This window comes from Coffea eugenioides, chromosome 8 (genome assembly GCF_003713205.1).
Source record: "Coffea eugenioides isolate CCC68of chromosome 8, Ceug_1.0, whole genome shotgun sequence".
NCBI classification, from domain to species: Eukaryota; Viridiplantae; Streptophyta; class Magnoliopsida; order Gentianales; family Rubiaceae; genus Coffea; species Coffea eugenioides.
In genome coordinates this window covers 37,671,231-37,690,756 of record NC_040042.1, presented here as the reverse complement: position 1 = coordinate 37,690,756, position 19,526 = coordinate 37,671,231, and the positions used below count along the sequence as shown (strand labels likewise).

Genomic DNA, 19,526 nt, shown 5'->3' with positions numbered 1-19,526 from the left:
TAGCTAAACTTGGAATCAAATACAAAAGATAAAGAGTTGGAAAGGAATGTAACCCATGTCACTTGAGCTCATCACCTTGCCTTCTTCATCTCCATTTTCATCCTAATCTAGATAATGTACAAGAGTGGATGAACTAACTAGCTAAACTATACTACACTAATCTAATACTAAGAGAATGGAAAAACTACATTTCTGCACTTCCAAGCTTCTCCCCCGTATATTTTTCTCCTCATAGACCTCAAATGTCTCTACATATAAGCTGATGAAAAGTCCTTCCCTTACCAGTCATAAATTTCTGCTATGACTCTCCACTTTGATTCTCCAAATCTGGATTTGTTAAGGGAGTCAAAAATAATGGCTTTTGACTTGGAACCTTGGCTATATCTCTTCCTTATGTCTTCTGAAGCATGTGCAGCCTACGTTTTCTCTCCAACTCTAGCTGGAAAGTAGTGTGAAGATGAGAAAAATGGCTGAGTTTAAATCAAGGACTATTAAAAGGAGCCAGTGTTTGCAAGTTAGATTTTTGCGAGCATTGTGTCAAAGGAAAGCAGACAAGGGTAAAATTTGGCACTGCAATTCACGATACCAAGGGTATTTTGGATTATGTGCACTCTGATGTGTGGGGACCTTCCAAAACAACTTCTTTGGGAGGCAAGAATTATTTTGTTACCTTTGTCGATGACTTCTCTCGAAGAGTATGGGTGTATACTATGAAGGCGAAAAGTGAAGTATTGGGAATTTTCATCAAGTGGAAAAAGATGGTGGAAACTCAAACAGAAAGAAAGATCAAACGCCTTCGAACAGACAACGGAGGTGAATACACTAGTGATCCGTTCATGGAGGTCTGTGAAAATGAAGGCATTGTTCGGCACTTCACAGTCAGAGATACACCACAGCAAAACGGGGTGGCAGAGCGTATGAACCGGACATTGGTGGAGAAAGTTCGGTGTATGTTGTCCAATGCTGAGTTGGGCGGACAATTTTGGGCTGAGGCCTTAGCATATGCAAATCACCTCGTTAATCGCTTACCATCAATTGCTATTGGCGGCAAAACGCCATTAGAGAAATGGTCGGGAAAACCTGCTACAGATTATGATTCCTTACATGTGTTTGGTTCTACTGCATATTATCATGTTAAAGAATCAAAGTTGGATCCAAGGGCGAAGAAGGCGCTCTTTATGGGGATCACAACAGGCATTAAAGGTTATCGCCTTTGGTGTCCCGAAACGAAAAAGATAGTTTTCAGCAGGGATGTCACCTTTGATGAATCTACCATGTTAACAAAGGTAGATGTACAGCAGAATGATAGTACTCCCCAACAGGTGGAGAGCACTCCTAAGCAGATGGAGTTTGAAAGAAGCATTATCAGACCAGCAGTGGATATCGGAGTAGATGAAAGGACTCCTATGGTAGAAGAAGAATCAACTGAAGAAAATGTTCCAGTTGAAGAACTTTCACAGCAACATGAATCAATTGCAACCAGTAGGCCAAAGAGGACAATCAGAAAACCTGCTCGTTTTGCTGATATAGTGGCCTATGCATCCCCAACCATAAATGTTGATATTCCTGCCACTTTCAATGAAGCAGCTCAAAGTTCGGATAAAGAAAAGTGGAGGATTGCAATGGATGAAGAAGTACATTCCCTTCATAAGAATCAAACATGGAGGCTAACCAGTCTTCCAAAGGGAAAGAAGGCAATCGGATGCAAGTGGGTATATGCAAAGAAGGAAGGATTTCCTGACAAGTCTGGTGTTCGCTACAAAGCAAGATTGGTGGCTAAAGGCTACGCTCAGAAGGAGGGAATTGATTACAACGAAGTGTTTTCTCCAGTCGTGAAACATTCCTCCATCAGAATTTTATTGGCTTTGGTAGCACAATTGGATCTGGAACTTGTCCAATTAGATGTAAAAACTGCGTTTTTACATGGTGACTTGGAAGAGGAAATCTACATGACTCAGCCAGAAGGATTCAAAGTTGCTGGTAAAGAAAAGATGGTATGCAAGCTTGACAAATCGTTGTATGGATTGAAGCAGTCTCCAAGACAGTGGTATAAGCGATTTGACAAGTTTATGATGGGGCAAAGGTACACAAGAAGCAAATATGATGATTGTGTATATTTGCGCAAGCTACGAGATGGATCCTACATATATCTTCTTCTTTATGTTGATGATATGTTGATAGCTTCCAAGGATCAAGGTGAGATTGAAAAATTGAAATCTCATTTGAGTCGGGAGTTTGAAATGAAGGATCTCGGCGAAGCCAAGAAAATTCTCGGCATGGAGATAAGTAGAGATAGAAGATTGGGGAGGCTTTATTTGACACAGAAAGAGTATCTTAGTAAAGTATTAAAGAGGTTTGGTATGAATGAAAAGACTAAACCTGTTAGTACTCCACTTGCTCCTCATTTCAAGTTTAGTGCATCGTTATCTCCAAAGAATGATGCAGAACGAGAATATATGGCAAAGGTACCGTATGCAAATGCGGTGGGTAGCTTGATGTATGCTATGGTGTGTACAAGGCCCGACATTTCACAAGCAGTTGGAGTTGTGAGCAGGTACATGCATGATCCTGGCAAGGAGCATTGGCAAGCTGTGAAATGGATTTTACGGTATATTTTGAACACCGTAGATGTTGGATTAGTATTTGAGCGGGATGAGAAGATTGGTCAAGGCGTAGTTGGATATTGTGATTCCGACTACGCAGGAGATCAAGATACACGTCGATCAACGACTGGGTATGTTTTTACACTTGCTAAGGCACCAGTCAGTTGGAGGTCTACCTTACAGTCAACAGTTGCTTTGTCTACTACAGAGGCGGAGTATATGGCAGTTACGGAAGCTGTTAAGGAAGCAATTTGGCTTCATGGATTGCTTGATGAATTGGAAATTGGACAGAAGTCTATCAAAGTTCATTGTGATAGTCAGAGTGCTATTCATTTAGCAAAGAACCAAGTTTATCATGCAAGGACGAAGCATATCGACGTACGGTATCATTTTGTGAGGAAGATTTTGGAAGATAGTACGATACTACTTCAAAAGATTCAGACCAAGGAGAATCCTGCTGATATGCTTACGAAGGTTGTGACAACTATCAAATTCCAACATTGTTTGAATTTGATAAATGTTGTGCACGACTTGAAGATTGGCGCTTGACAACGCATTTGAAGACACCACCGAATTTGAGGGAAAAAAAATTTGTATTTTTGGTGGGATTAGAAATTATGCCAAGGTGGAGATTTGTTGAATTCAAAGCCAAGCCTCAATTGATGACTTTTTCAAGCCAAAATTGAGGACTTTGAATTCTTTGGCCTAAGTTTCTAAATTCCACATCGGTTAAGTTTAACATTTGAGAGGTTGTTTGAGAACTATAAATAGCTCTCAAACAAACCAATTCAAGTACACCAAGCAAGAGCCAATAACTTGCTTTCTTCTCTCTCTTTGTAATATTTCTTCTAGTGAAATATTAAATTGTCGGTAGTGTCCGAGGACGTAGGCAAATTAGCCGAACCTCGTTAAATTCTGGTGTTCTATTTTATTGTCAATTTAGTAGCTATATTTGTAGGTATATTTGTAGTGAGTTATTGTGCAATTAAGTGCATATATAGGTGATTCTGTCTAGGAAATTGGTACTTAAGCAGGCCAGTGTGCCTCACCAAATATTTCCTGGGAATTACCATTTTGCAATTTTAGGTACAATAATTTACTCGTTATACCTTAACTTTGGTAGGGCTTCCGCAACAATTGGTATCAGTATTTGACAAGGGTTTATTTTACGTATTTTTAGTGTGTTTTATTAGTTAATTTTGGTTTGATTATTTAGTTTTATAACTAAAATAACTAAGGTTTTGGTAAAAATCTACATTTTATGCAAAAATGGCTAAACATTGCATTTTATGGATTTTTATGGTAAAAACTTCATATTTTGTAGGTTTAATGATTCAATCATCAAATGAAGTGCATTGAGAATATATTTGGATTATTGATGATGGATTAAAGTTGTGAAAATAAAATATGAAGTGTAAAAGGAAGAAATGCAATTTGAGGACAAAAATCAAGAAAAGTCAGCTTTCACAACTCAGACACATTTTCGTATTTTGACTATATCAGGAGCTACAATGATCGGATCAAGGTGATCTTGGTACCATTTTGAAGCTAAGAGATATATCTACATTTGGTATGAAGACATCAAAGTCCAATTCAGCCGTTTTCTTGGTCAAAAGGTCGAAACACAAAAACTTATCTGGATGGTCGAAAGCTGAAGCCCAGAATTGACTAGTCTATGGTATTTTGACCATATCTCAGTCCACCGATCTCCAAATTAGATGATTCTTGAAGCATTGGAACTCTAATTCAAAGGGCTACAACTTTTGTGTTTTGCACAAAAGCCAGTTCGGCCTTCATCATGGAGAAAAATGCAGTTGAAGTGAGGTCAAAAGTAAAAACGTGTATGGCAGCCGAATTTCTGTAATTTGCTCAGCCATTTTTCTCATCTTCACACTACTTTCCAGCTAGAGTTGGAGAGAAAACGTAGGCTGCACATGCTTCAGAAGACATAAGGAAGAGATATAGCCAAGGTTCCAAGTCAAAAGCCATTATTTTTGACTCCCTTAACAAATCCAGATTTGGAGAATCAAAGTGGAGAGTCATAGCAGAAATTTATGACTGGTAAGGGAAGGACTTTTCATCAGCTTATATGTAGAGACATTTGAGGTCTATGAGGAGAAAAATATACGGGGGAGAAGCTTGGAAGTGCAGAAATGTAGTTTTTCCATTCTCTTAGTATTAGATTAGTGTAGTATAGTTTAGCTAGTTAGTTCATCCACTCTTGTACATTATCTAGATTAGGATGAAAATGGAGATGAAGAAGGCAAGGTGATGAGCTCAAGTGACATGGGTTACATTCCTTTCCAACTCTTTATCTTTTGTATTTAGATTCTGATGACTGGCAAGAGGGATACCAGTGAGCTGCTGACCCACACCATGCATCATCTTGTCCAAGAAATAAAGATCGCTATTTCGGAGCTCTATTTTTCCCCTCGTCTTTGGCATCACATTAAAGGCAAAAAGATAGAATATCAAGTGGTACCTAGGATCGAAAGAATCGGCATATACGGTGAGCTTTTTCGAACTTTCTCGCTCACGGTACAGACCCTTAAGACGTGTCACAGCTTTTTCCACTTGCCATAGATCACGGGTTTTGAATTTCTTGGTCAGCTTTACGTCCACTTCCTCATCTTTGAGCTTGATATGCCATGCAATAGTCTCCCTATGGATGGACACCCTCTGGCCTCGGACCCAAGAGACAATCAAATTGGCGCTGTGGCTCTGCTTATTTTCCACATTAGCGTAAAACTCCCGCACCAAGTCTGAGTAGTAATGCCGTGACAACTTCAGTATATTCTCCCATCCAAGTCGCTTGAATGCCGTGGACACCTTGTAATGATCGTCCACCTCGGGTGTCAGATGCTTATCAATTACGATCTCCTTGTCCAATCCGGTTTCATACCACTGTTGGTTTTCAAGCGAAGTGAATCGCGTGGTATCATAGTCCGGAGGTGGTTCGTCACGGCTAATAGACGCTGTCTTACGCCTGGAGCGAGGCGGCGACTCAGGTGAGGGAGATTCCTCAATTGGTGACTCCTCAGGTGACGGAGTGCGTTCCTCGCTCGAAGACGGCGAAGGAGTACGAATACGAGATCGTTTTGTGCCAGCCATGGTACCTATATCAAAAAAACAAGATCAAACGTACATTAGAAGAATTCTAAATCCCTTGAAAGTACACAACCAACAATGTTAAAAAATGATTTGAAAAAATTTCGACAGAGTTTCTCTTTGAACAAGGACTAAACTCCCTGCCAACATATACCCAAATACAATCAAAAGTCCTACTGAAATTATTTCAAACACAAATGCACGTGTATGATAAGAATTTCAATCCAAAATCGTATCACATGGCTCGAAAAAAAAATCCACTCACCACTCCATCTCTTGAAATTTCAAACAATAAGCAAGAAAAAGGTAAAAATTAGAAATACAATATGTTTGCAAAGTTATTGGATACACAATCAATCTTGGAACCACCTAAAGTAACATTGCAATGCTTATGCTAATATTATGTTCAACATCAACCATTTAGCATTGTTACCCAAGTAATTCATACCAATTTAGGCAAATAATCATATGTTGTCCTTTAATTGGCATAAAAGTAATCTCCATTTCTTAAAAACAATTCAAACTAATCCAAAGAAACAAAGAATTTTAGACCAAAAAGTACAATATGCTTTAACCTCATAATTGAGAAGAAAAATTATTCAAAAATATTACCAAAGCCACAATTCTTTCAATACTAAGCAAGAAAATAGTTGCAACAACTTATTTTAATATAATGTACCACAATTATAACAAGAAATTTCAACAAATAAACAATTACCAAAATATGCTCAAAAAACTCGAAAAATGTAAAATTAGGAATTATAAAATGTCAAAGAAAATTGCAAATTGTTACCTCAAATGTGTAAAGTGATGTGGAGGATGATAATGATGCAAAGATGATGAAGAAACAACCCAATTTCGACCACAAATTCCGAAGTTTCAGTACGGCCCGAATTTCAGTTTGGAAGATCAAAACCCTCCAAATTGATGTTTTTAAAACGAAATTGTTGAGGGTTTATGATCACAAGAGGTTGGGGAATGTTTTTATGATGAAAAATTGAATAATTATTGGATGAAATGGAAGATTGGTGAATAGGGCAAGGGTTTTGGGAGAATAGGAAAGAGAGAGCTGAAAAAATGAGAAACCGAGCCCTCGGTTTCTTTCTTATCGGAAATCGATCCGAGCTCGGATCGGTTTGATCAGGGTTCGGATCCGATGGGCTCAAATCCAACCTTCCAGATGATCGGCCAAGCCATCGGATCCAACTGGATTTTGTTGGATCCGAGTTCGGATCCCCTAATTTCGCTTTTGATCCTCAATTGATCCGAGATCGGATCCGTCTGGGTTTTGTCGGATCCGAGCTCGGATCAGCACATTTCTGCACTAATTGCAGAAACTGCAATTTTTTAGACTTTTCCTCCCTTTTTCGGCCAATTCCAAATTACACATAGGACAAACTTTTATCAAATTCAACCCCCCACGCAAGTGTAATATACCATAAACACAATATCCAACCTCTCAAAACACATCAAACACATCTACATTGCAAATCGAGGGGTGAGATTCTTTGATCACTTTTGCATTTTTACACCAAAATGGCTCTTTTGAGCATGAAATGCACATCAAATGAGTCCATGAGCATTTTATAAACATGTTATCACCGAAATTTACTTGAATATACTTGAAATGCACATCACATATATGAATGAGAATTCTAAACAGTTAAAGTACAATTTGGTAAGAAAACCTACCTTTTTACACTTGTTCTTCAAATGCACCTCCAAGATGGATGTTGAAACTCCGGTACCTCCTATAAACAAGTGAAATACATATAATTAGTCAATTAAATCACACCAAAATTTAAGAAACACATAAAACACACAACTACAATATTATTGTTGGGTTGCCTCCCAACAAGCGCTTTATTTATAGTCGTTCAGCTCGACTCTCCTATAGTTTCTTTAACTCTCCATTGTGTTTCCTAAGGAGTAAATCACTCCTTTAGGAACCTTTTCTCCGGTCAAATAGGGATTCAATCTTTGACCATTCACTTTGAATGGGGCACCATTTTCTTCTTTTATTTCCACCGTCCCATAAGGAAATGTGCGAACTACTTCAAATGGTCCGGACCATCGAGACTTAAGCTTTCCCGAGAATAATTTAAATTTTGAGTTAAACAATAACACCTTTTGTCCTTTTTCAAAATGCTTAGGAATAATATGTTTGTTATGCCAGAATTTTACTTTTCTTTGTAAATCTTGGCATTCTCATACGAGATCAATCGCAATTCTTCCAATTCGCTCAACTCGAGCATTCTCTTTTCAGCTGCAGATTTAAAATCAAAATTAATAGCCTTAATAGCCCAATAAGCTCTATGTTCTATTTTTACAGATAAATGACACGCTTTTCCATAAACAAGCTTATATGGAGACATTTTCAACGGCGTTTTAAATGCCGTTCTATACGCCCACAAAGTATTTTCAAACTTGTTTGACTAATCTTTTCACGATCGGTTGACAGTTTTCTCCAAAATGATTTTGATTTCCTTGTTGGCCAACTCCGCTTGACCATTGGCTTGAGGATAATAGGGAAGTGACTTTTTATGCCTGCATCCATATTTAAGCAACAAAGTGTCAATAATTTTATAGCAAAAATGCTTACTTTCATCGCTTATTATTGCCTTTGAAACTCCAAACCTACAAAATATGTTCCGTTTAAGGAATTTAAACACAACTTTAGCATCATTAGTTTGTGAAGGAATGGCCTCCACCCATTTAGAGACATAATCAACTGCTAAAAGGATGTACTTATTAGTATATGAGTTAGGAAATGGTCCTATAAAATTAATACCCCAAACATCAAATAGCTCAACTTTCAAATATGTAATCAGAGGCATTTCATTCTTTCTTGAGATATTGCCAGTTCTTTGGCATTGATCATAACTTTTAACCCAATTTCTAGCATCTTGGTACATAGTAGACCAATAAAATCCTGATTGCCATACCTTTGCTACTGTTTTAGTGTTACTAAAATGATCTCCCGTTTCAAGGGTATGACAATACATTAAAATACTATGTACCTCTTCTTCCGAAACACATTTTCTAATTATTCCATCTGCACAATGTTTGTAAAATAACGGTTCCTCCCAAAAATAATGTTTAGCATCATTTAAGAACTTTTTCCTTTGGTGAGAATTCAAATCACTTGATATCACTCCACTAACTACAAAGTTAACTAGATCATCATATCATGATGGCTTATAAATTACCATTAAAAACTCATCTGAAAATTCTTCTTTAATGGATGAATGATCTTCTTGAGGCATATTCTCCAGTCTAGAAAGATTATCAGCGACTAAGTTCTCGGATTTTTTTCATCTTTGATCTCCAAATCAAACTCCTGCAATAATAAAATCCATCGAATTAATCGAGGTTTTGTATCTTTCTTATTTAAGAGATATTTGAGTGCTGCATGGTCGGTATAAATGATAACTTTAGAGCCTACTAAGTACAATCTAAACTTATCCAATGTAAATATCACTGTTAGCAACCCCTTCTCTGTTGTTGTATAGTTGACTTGGGTTTCATTTAGCATTTTACTTGCATAATAAATGACATGAAGTCACTTATCATGTTTTTACCCAAGAACAGCTCCAACTGCAAAATCACTTGCATCACACATCAATTCGAATAGTAAGCTCCAATCCGATGATGCTATTATAGGTGCAGAGACAAGTTCTTTCTTCAACCTATTGAAAGCAATTAAGCACTCATCATTAAAGTGAAAAAAAAAATCTTTTGCAAGCAACTCACATAAAGGTTTAGCAATTTTGGAGAAATTTTTAATAAATCGCCAATAAAATCCCACGTGTCCATGAAAGTTTCGAATGTCTTTCATATTGGTAGGTAGAGGCATTCTCTCTATAACCTCTATCTTGGCTTGATCTACCTCAATACCTTGTGAAAAAATTTTGTGGTCTAGAATAATACCCTTACAAATCATGAAGTGACATTTTTTTCAATTGAGTACAAGATTTGTTTCTTCACATCTCTGCAAAATTAGATCTAAATTGTTAAGACAATGATCATAAGTGGATCCAAATACAGAAAAGTCATCCATGAAGATTTTCATGATTTTCTAATTAAAATCAGAGAAAATTGCCATCATGCAACGTTGAAAGATGGCCGGTGCATTACACAGTCCAAAAGGCATTTTTTGAAATGCAAAAGTGCCGTAAGGACAAGTGAATGTGGTCTTCTCTTGATCTTCCGGTGTAATGACTATTTGATTGTATCCTGAAAAATCATCCAAAAAAAATAAAATTCATATCCGGCCAATCTTTCTACCATTTGATCAAGAAAAGGAAGAGGGAAATGATCCTTTCTAGTGGCTGTATTTAGTTTTCTATAATCTATACAAACTCGCCACCCAACCACAACTTTAGAGAGAATCATTTCATCATTTTTACCACGTACTATGATTATCCCCCCTTTCTTTGGCACTACATGAATAGAAGAAATCCAAACACTATCAAAAATTAGAAAAATTATACCTGCATCCAGCCATTTAAGAATCTCTACTCTTACCACTTCTTTCATGTTTGGATTTAATCTCATTTGAATTTCAACCACCGATTTAGAATTTTCTTCTAACAAAATCCGGTGCATACAAATAGTTGGACTGATTCCCTTGATATCAGAAATCGTCCATCCTATAGCCTTTAAATGCTTCCTTAAAACATGACAAAGTGCTTTAGAGAATTCTACATTACCAAGTCCGGATTTAAAAGAAGAGTTCGAGCACAACCAGGTGATGAGATTAGCAGAATGAGGCCCTCGCTCGCGTCCCGGTTAAAAAGGGAGTTTTGCATGTGTTCAGTAGGCTAGGAACCTATAGTAGCATACAAAGCTGCAAAGCTCTATTGTTACTTTTAAGAGAAAAGGGAGTCTTCTAACTCTTCTAGGACTATAAAAGTGCAAGGAACTGTGAAACTCCCTGAATCTTTCAACTTTGGTGGCAATTTATTTTGAACAATGGCACTACATTCTTCCGTTAATGCAATTGTCCCACTATCTACTAACTTCCTTTTCTTAGTCATTATCTCCTTGAGAAACTTTGCGTATGAAGAAATCTGCAAAATAGCATCAACAAAAGGAATGTTAATATGTAATTGTTTGAAAATGTTGACAAACTTCTCAAATTCTTTGTTATTTTTTGAAGGTTTCAATCTTTGTGAAAATGGCACCGGTGGAGGAATTGGTGTTGTATCTTTAATTTGTGGTTCATTTTCTTCCATCTTTTCTTTCCCTTTGATTTTCTTGCCATTTTCTCCTAATTTACTCAACTGCTTATTTTCTCTTCTTTCAAATTCTCTTTCACTTTTCGCTACAAGTTTCTCCCCCACTTCCTTACCACTACGGAGGGTTATGGCCTTCACATGTTTTCTTGGATTCACCTCAATCTTGCTAGGTAAGTCCCCTTGGTTGCGATTATTGACCGCATTAGCTATTTGCCCCAATTGGATTTTAACATTTCTGTACACATTGGTGAGTTGGTCCATCCTTCCCTCAATTCTCTCAAACCGTTGAGTAGTGGCATTGGCTAACTTTTCAATTTTATCATTTGATACATTTTCTAGTTTCTCAATTGCCAATTCCCAAGCTGGTTTGGACTCCGGAAGTGGTTGCTTCGGTTGAAAACTCGGTGGATTAATTGGTCTTTGTTGGTTCCCTTGATCCTTCCATCCAAAATTCGGGTGATTACGCCATCCTGGATTGTAGGTATTAAAGTATGGATTATTTTGGGGTGGACGGTTGTAATTGTTGAGATATTGAACCTGTTCGCTACTAGAACACATAGAATTATCATGATCTCCGCCGCAAGTAGTACAACATGCAACAACTACTCCTTGATTAGAGTTAGAACCAACATGCCTATTAAGCATCTTAACCACATTATCCATCTTTGCACTTAACATATTCAAGGTATCTACTTCCAGCATACCTGCGGTTCTCCTCGTATTACCTCGTTCGTTGGCCTATTAGCAGTTGTTAGCAGCCATTTCTTCAATCAATTGTTGAGCTTCCTCGGCTGTCTTTCCCATCAATGCTCCTCCCGCTGCCGCATCTACATGTGTCTTTGTTGGATAGGTGAGACCATTGTAAAATGTTTGGACCACTAGCCAATCTGGTAAACCATGATGAGGACATCTTCGTTGCAATTACTTATAGCGCTCCCAAGTTTCGTACAATGTCTCTCCTTCCTGTTGAGAGAAACTAGTTATATCCATTCTTAGTCTAGCAGTTTTTTCAAGTGGAAAGAATTTATTGAGAAAAGCCTTAGCTAATTCAGCCCAAGTAGTAAAAGTGTTCGGAGGATGAGATTGTAGCCAAACCTTGGCCTTGTCCCTTAGTGAAAATGGAAACAATCGAAATTTAATTGCATCATCACTAACACCATTAAATTTAATTGTATCACAAATTTCAAGAAATGTTGACAAATGAGAATTTAGATATTCGGTAGTATTACCTCCATATTGAGATTGTTGTACCATTTGAATCAGCGATGGTTTAATCTCAAAATTATTAGCATTTACCGTTGGCCTTGCGATGTTAGTTTGAGATCCTTGTGTACCCGGTAAAGCAAAATCTCGTAGAATTCGCCTATTTGGTTAATTTTCTGCCATTTCTTCCTCAAATGGTAACTCTATCAAGATTTCTTCTATCGGCTGCCAAATCTCTTGTTCCTCTTGATGTGGTATATGCCTCATTTGTCTCCGAAGTGTCCTCTCAATTTCAGGATCGAAAGGTGCAACTTCTCGATTTGATCGGTCTATACACTACAAATAAAAACAAGAGAAATTTTACAGTTTTAATTGTTAAAATCAACTATAAACAACTTGAATAAAAATAATGGAAATATCTAAATTAATAGAGATGATTAGCCCCTAATATTGCCGCTCCCCGGCAACGGCGCCAAAAACTTGACGGAATTTTTATATCAATGCAAGTTTATTTACGAATTTTACCCGTTGGACTGCAAGTATACAGGTCACTTCATAGTTTTGGGCAAATATCAGGTCGATCCCACAATGAGCAATTTAAACAAGTACTAGGCTCTTATTTTCTCTATTATTTAGACTTACGATAAATCTGAGCAAGAAGATTATAATGCTATTGTCTACAAATCTGGATTAATAAATTGAAAGATACAAATGGAGATTTCTTTACTAAAAACTTAAATTTAGGGATATAGATTCCACTTATGGCATAAACAACACAAATGAATAGATTTACCTCTTATTATTATTCTTGTTAAACCAGGGATTCATTTCTAATATTACCAAATCTCATTCTCATGATAAAATGGTCTAAAGTAGTTCAGTTTTTCCTATCTTCATGGTGAAATACTAGTTCTACTCTATTTTTCTTCATGAAATGCTAAGTAATCCACTTAAGTGTACCTCTATTTTCATGAACATACAACTTAAGCTCTACTCATGTGTTTCCATTGTTACTATCAATTCTCATTGAATAATAACAACTATAAACATGCTATTGGTGATCAAACAATAACAAGTAATTACAACTATATAAATAGACAAGTCAATACAAGATACAACAAATGTAAATCACATTCAATTCATATCATTTAGCCATAAGTTTCATCTACTCCCTAGATAAAGAAGTTTAGCTGCTCATGAATGATATAACAATCAAACTCACAAGTTTATTAATGCAAAACATCATAAAGTACAAGTACAAGAAAGATAAAGGAAAGCTTAGCCAAGTAATGGTGAAACTCTCAAATTTCTGCTATGTCTTGTACAAGATGATTACAAGTGAAATCTCCAAGTGCTTCCTCAAGAACCTCTAGCTAGAGAGAAACATGTAAGAAGAAAAACTAGCTACGTATGGTCCTCCTCTGGCTTCTCCTTCCTTTTCTGCATAAAAGGTGGTAGAAAGGCACTTTCTTCTCCTTCATGATTCTAACAACTCAGATTTTGTAAAGAAAGTCAAAAGAAATGTTGTTTTGACTTGTCAATAACTCATTTTGTCTTCCCTTTTGTTGCAGAAGCATGTGTCACCGAATTCTCTCACTCAAGATAACTGGAAAGTTGTGTGAAAAGTGAGAAAAAACGGCTGTGTCACTTGCAGTACAGAGAGGCAGATCCGAGTCTCGGATCCGAGGAGTGAAGAAAGTTCCGAGCTCGGATCATGGAGGATCCGAGGCCTTTCTATATAAATCCGAACTTACCTCGGATCCATTACTCCAAAAGTATAGACGAGGGCTCGGATCGCCCTTTGTTTACTCGGATCCGTGCTTGTCAATTTCCAGATTTTCACTTCTTTCCTTTTTCTTCATTTTTGTTCCTAGTTTTTTTTGTACTTTATCCTCTTGACGATCCTTACATTTCCTTCATTTTGTGCATGAATTTCATATATCAATATCCTTCACAATTTCACAAAATTAATGCATTAATCCACTCATTTATCAAGTTTTGAACACTTAAACAATATTTAAGCAATTATCACCAAAAGAGTTCAAATATGACTTTAATCTCCTCAAAATACACCAAAAGTTCATGCCAAACTTGTACAAAATATACGTTAAATATTCTCTTATCACTAATTACTAATATAAGTTTCATATTCTATACTAATTTGTATCTATCAATGCATTGTGTACTATGTAATGTAATTGTTAATGGGATTAATCTTGAATATCTAATAGTGTCTACACCAACAAGCATGGATGCATATTACATGTGCCAAAATGAAAGATTAAAATTCAACTAAATTGAGAATATGCACATTTATCGATACCGCTACTATACATTATTATAGTGTTTATAATATCAAGGGATTTTCTAATGGATGTGCATGCTAACAATTATTACCCTACCTTACATTTATATACTTTTCTTATTTAATCTTACCTACCTTCCTTTATATTTCTTTTCTTTCTCTAATTAATTTTACATTTCCAAAAATATGACATCTAAAATATGTCTTAATGAAGTTGAGTACCCACAGGGCACCTGTTAGACAGACCCTAAAATTAATCCTAATTAATTAATTAACATAAACAGAGAACTTGTAATATCTCACGCTATCTCCTTACAAAGGAAGAGTCATCAAAATGCACATCCAAAGATATTACTTACCTTCTAGATGACTAGTACTAGATTATGTTATATTACATGTGACATAAACACTTGCCAAATGAACTACTTGCCTAATGTTGGTTTAAAAACTATTTTCAACATGAACTATTCCCTTGCTTTCTCGAAGGGCTGCTACAAAGAGTCTTTGATAACAACCAATTACAATATTTTACTTACACTTGATTTAGTATATTAATAGAGGCATATATGCATGGCAATTATACGGTACCCCACACGGTTTGATTATTGCAGTTGTAAACAACTTATTACACAGTATCGTAATTGATGTTTTTCAGACTATATTAAAAAGTGGTGATTGAAATTCACCAGTTAACCGAATTTTGATGGTTGTCCAAAACATAGAAATTAGTACAGCAAAATTAATTATTAAGCCTCGCAAGGTCACAGATAAAGGTGTATTGTCTTTATGGCTCACTTTAAGTGGGTGCATTGAACCAAGCAAGCGGATATATGGACCAAGAAAGGGCCTACATTTGGGGGGAAGATTTATGAAAGGAGGGATTTTTAGAAAAATGAGGACATTTATGCACATGTTTTTGGTACCAGATAACTTGTCGGATATATATATATTTTAAAAGCAGTAACTAATTTCTTTTCAAGGATGTTTGTGCTGAAAAAGGAGAAATGTATTTTATAACAAGTTTTCGAGCATACTATTTCCTTGTAACAATGATAAAATCTTATTTTCAGAGCAAAATGGCCTGAAGGAATCGATATGCCAACCAGACTATTTTAGAAATACATAACTACTTGTAGTAGTTCCGAGCTAAACTATTCGACAAAAACTTAATTCAGAAACCTCGATTATGAATATTTGGATTTCATATCACAAGTCAAGCAAGAATTTGTGCAGAATTGGCTACACTTAGTAGAAGTTCATTAGGAACCGTAAAAGTTGCATCCTTAAATAGGAAAAAAGGAAAGCATTTAATGATTTTAGATGTGACGCTTAATTTGCAACATCACAAAAGTGAAAAGATGACACTAATAACAGGATAGGGAGAGTAGACACGAGAAGATGATACATAAGCAGGTAAATCATGAAAAGCATCGTGATTCTAGTTGGGCTGTGGGAATCGTGGTTCAGCAACTGCAACGAGAGGTTTGGCAAGGAAACCAGCATCCTCGCACTCTACTAAATCGATTTGCGAATGACCAGATGGAATCTTCCAGCTAAAGCATTGAAGAAGTCTGGCCAGCAACATCACAGTGAGCGTGGAACCCAAAAGGACACCTGGACATCCACGCCTTCCGGTGCTGAAGGAAAACATATTTAATTCTGGATCGTTGAGATCCATTCTAGCATCCTCCATGTCCTTCATGTGGCGCTCAGGCTTGTACTTCAGCGGATCCTCCCAGATTCGAGGATTACGGCCAAGTCCTGGACGGCTGAGGATAACATGGCTACCTTTGGGGATGAAGTAGCCACCAACGAAGGTGTCCTGAGTAGATACATGAGGAACATTAAAGGGTGCTAATGGATGCAGCCGAAAGGACTCTCTTACGCAGGCCTTCACATGTTTCAGCCTCGGAAGGTCAGATTCTTGAACAAGTCTATCCTTTCCAACCACGGCGTCTAGCTCTTCTGTGGCTTTTTGAAGCATTTCAGGTTGATTTAGCATCTCTGCTAATGCCCATTCCACAGCATTTGATGGATTATCGACTGTCGCAAACATTAATTCCTGTCGAGCATGCATCATAGCAAAGTTAAAAGTGAAACTAATAATCCTTATTTTCCAAGTCCAATAATCGACTCTGACCGAACAACACCATATTGCAAGTTGCATTTTGTTGGTGATTAGGGCTTATTGAGATTCCATCCTTTTCTAATTTCTGCTAATCAACATATATGGTCAGAGCGTGGCTGATGGGCTTGAGCACACATAAACCACATCATTAAAACGTGAGCGAACAAGATGATGTCGTCTTATGTCACCTTTTGTACGTCATTTGATGTGGACATAGTTTACCTGAATGTTTCACAGCTTTGAGTCTGCAAGCAGGATTTTAAGTTTTGGAGTGTGGCCCCTAGGATTGATTTTGTACTTATGTGAAAGGGCACTAGCTGATAAGGAGCTAAAGTTTGATTTACCTCATTTGTTTAAGAAATTGTTTATGTAACCATGCAGCAGGATAGAGTATTCCTTACAGTAATTTGTGCTCTGATCTCCTCAGTTGTTAAGAGGGGTCTGCCGTTGCTATCTTTGAGCCTGATTAGGACATCAAGAAGGTCTTCTTCCTCATTTTTCAAGCCACTCTCCCACATTTTAATCCTTTTTTCAATTTTGGGATCTTGGTGCTTTCGTACACATGCAACGGCCTCAGTAAGAATCTTTCGGTGGCCATCAAAATAAAAAATCTTCATCCAGGGTATGTAATCTGATAAGCTGAATGCATACAAATAAGCAAGGATTTTGAAGAGTGCATTAATATGTTCAACTTCCTCAGCACCTGGTCCTCCATCTTCCATTCCTTTCCCGAAGAATCTCTTGTTGAAAATCATCTTTCTAATCACATTTCCGCAGTAGTGTTGCGTAACCAATCTTATGTCCACTAGCCCACCAGTGGCATTGTCCTTGCACTGATTGTAAACGTAATTAACCAAATGATCTGCTTCCTCTGCCCGCTTGCATTGAAGCCATTGGTGTTTAGCAGGTGAGAGGACACTGGAAACGACCATTCTCTTCATTTTCTTGTGCTGATCGCCCAAAGGTGAAAGGCCGGTTGTCAAGAATCCTCCACTACAAAGCTCTGCAGACATACAAACAGGTCTGCTGGAGAAAATCGAATCTTGTTTCTTGCAGAACTCTCGAGCGAGCTCAGGAGAAGTGACTGGATTGACATGAACACCGAAAATGCGGATACATGCGATTTCGGTATTCAAATCATCCATGACTTTGCATATCCATCGATTTGTTGGTCTGTTTCTCAGCATTTGGAAAATGCAACCAAAGAAAGGCAAGGGTTTTGGGCCAGGAGGCAGTGGGAATCGAGGTTTGTTATTATTCAGACAAATAGTTAACCATTTGTCCATCTTAAATATCACCAACAAAACCAAAGCCATGAATCCTGAGAAATATGGGATCCATGACATTGAGGTAAATCCCAAGCTTGAATCAACACGAAGATCGGAAGTGTAATTCATGACTTCTTTCTTAGGGTTGCTTTGAGCTTTTGGTATGTGAGAGGTATTGAGTGTTTGCAATTCCCGTTGATGGTTTGTAAAGAGTGCAATTCTGCGAGCTTTTATAGGAGAAATTTGTTGGTAGCATTAGGTATCTATGACTTTGCAGTAGCTCCCACATTGGACTTTTGGATACCATTATTTTTTTTTTCCACTTAGGGTTATTCCAACTTTTTGGATAGACTAATCCCCTAAAATTGTGTAGAGTCTTGTTCAAGAATACGCATTTTCTTTTTTTGTGGTTTGTAAAGATTAGCCTTAGTTTTTTTTTTTTGGATATATATATATATCTATTTTAAAAGCAATAACTAATTTCTTTTCGAGGGTGTTTGCGCTGAAAAAGGAGAAACGTACATTATACCAAGTTTTAGATCATGCTATTTCCTTGCAACAATTGTAAAAATCTTATTCTCAGAGCAAAATGGTCCGAAGAAATCAATTGCCAAACAGATTATGTTACAAATACATGACAACTTGTAGTAGTTCCAAGCTTAACTGTTAGAGAAAAACTTTATTTATTAGGTGATATTCTGAAATCCACCCTACACTTTGTTAGTGGATTGTTATATTTTAATAGAAAGGAAAGACACGAAATAATAAAAGGAATTTCGTAAAATTTCCTAAGAAACTCTTCATATTGAAACTTACCATCTCTAGTTATTGCAATCAGAAACCCTGATTACGAATATTTGGATTTTATGTCACAAGTCAAGCAAGAATATGTGTAGAATTGGTTACACTAAGTTATATTAAAATTAGAAATTTTCTGTTTTTCCATTTATTTTTTGTTTATTGTCTGTGTATTAGTATATAATTAAAATCTAATTTAGTTAAAAAGGCACTCTTTTGGTTAAAGTAAATTGTCGTACCTTCAAATAGAAAATTTTCAATCATTTCAATTTGTTCGACAAGAAATGCTTTTAAGATATCATTACTATGATAAGTTCTTTACCTTAAAGAATGAAAAAAAAAATTGTTTTAAAAATTTTATCCTTTGGCTCTTACTTAGGATGAAAACAAATTTTAATTGGTTACGCAGAATATAATACAATAAGAAAATGAAGAAAGTTGTTGCAGGCAGAGGATGTCTTTCAGTTGTTCATCCTGGTTCACTGCTCCTCATCATTGGTGCTTCAGAGTAAACGCAAAGTCGTAGCTATTATAGTTGAATAATGCAAGACAATATGATTATTGTAATGAGAAAGACAAGACAATGTTTGTTAAGGAAGTGTTAAATATTCGAATTTGTTGGGTTTGTGGGCCAGCCTATTTGTGGGCCAAATCACAGAACCAAACACTTTTAGGTTTAAGTCAAAATTTGACTTGGACAAAAACGAAAAAGGGGTAGCAGCCGCAAGAAGCAATTGGTCTTCGTGTGAGAAAAAGTGTCAGCCGTCATCTTCTTCCTTGTTGAGAGAAAGACGAAGAGAGAGAAAGAGTAAATAAGCTATAGAGAGAAAGAAACTTCAAGGTCTTGATTGAAGGGTGATTCGAAATCCGATT

General features: G+C 36.8%; 2 protein-coding genes and 1 non-coding gene across 3 annotated transcripts; 1 reads left to right on the top strand and 2 right to left on the bottom strand.

Moving 5' to 3' along the window:
* Nucleotides 1-10,582: 10,582 nt before the first annotated feature.
* Nucleotides 10,583-11,653, bottom strand: LOC113780687. Its single transcript, XM_027326467.1, has one exon. The coding sequence runs from the start codon at nucleotides 11,651-11,653 to the stop codon at nucleotides 10,583-10,585; it is 1,071 nt and encodes a 356-aa protein (XP_027182268.1).
* Nucleotides 11,654-11,843: 190 nt separating this feature from the next.
* On the top strand, nucleotides 11,844-11,950 carry LOC113781858. Its single transcript, XR_003469757.1, has one exon. It is a non-coding gene; the product is annotated as a small nucleolar RNA R71 (small nucleolar RNA).
* A 3,703-nt stretch (nucleotides 11,951-15,653) lies between these two features.
* On the bottom strand, nucleotides 15,654-17,984 carry LOC113781202 (isoleucine N-monooxygenase 1-like). Its single transcript, XM_027327078.1, has 2 exons — nucleotides 16,989-17,984; nucleotides 15,654-16,521 (listed from the first exon to the last, which is right to left on the bottom strand). Exons 1-2 carry the CDS (start codon nucleotides 17,982-17,984, stop codon nucleotides 15,898-15,900), a joined length of 1,620 nt encoding a protein of 539 aa, XP_027182879.1. The 3' UTR covers nucleotides 15,654-15,897.
* Nucleotides 17,985-19,526: the final 1,542 nt, after the last annotated feature.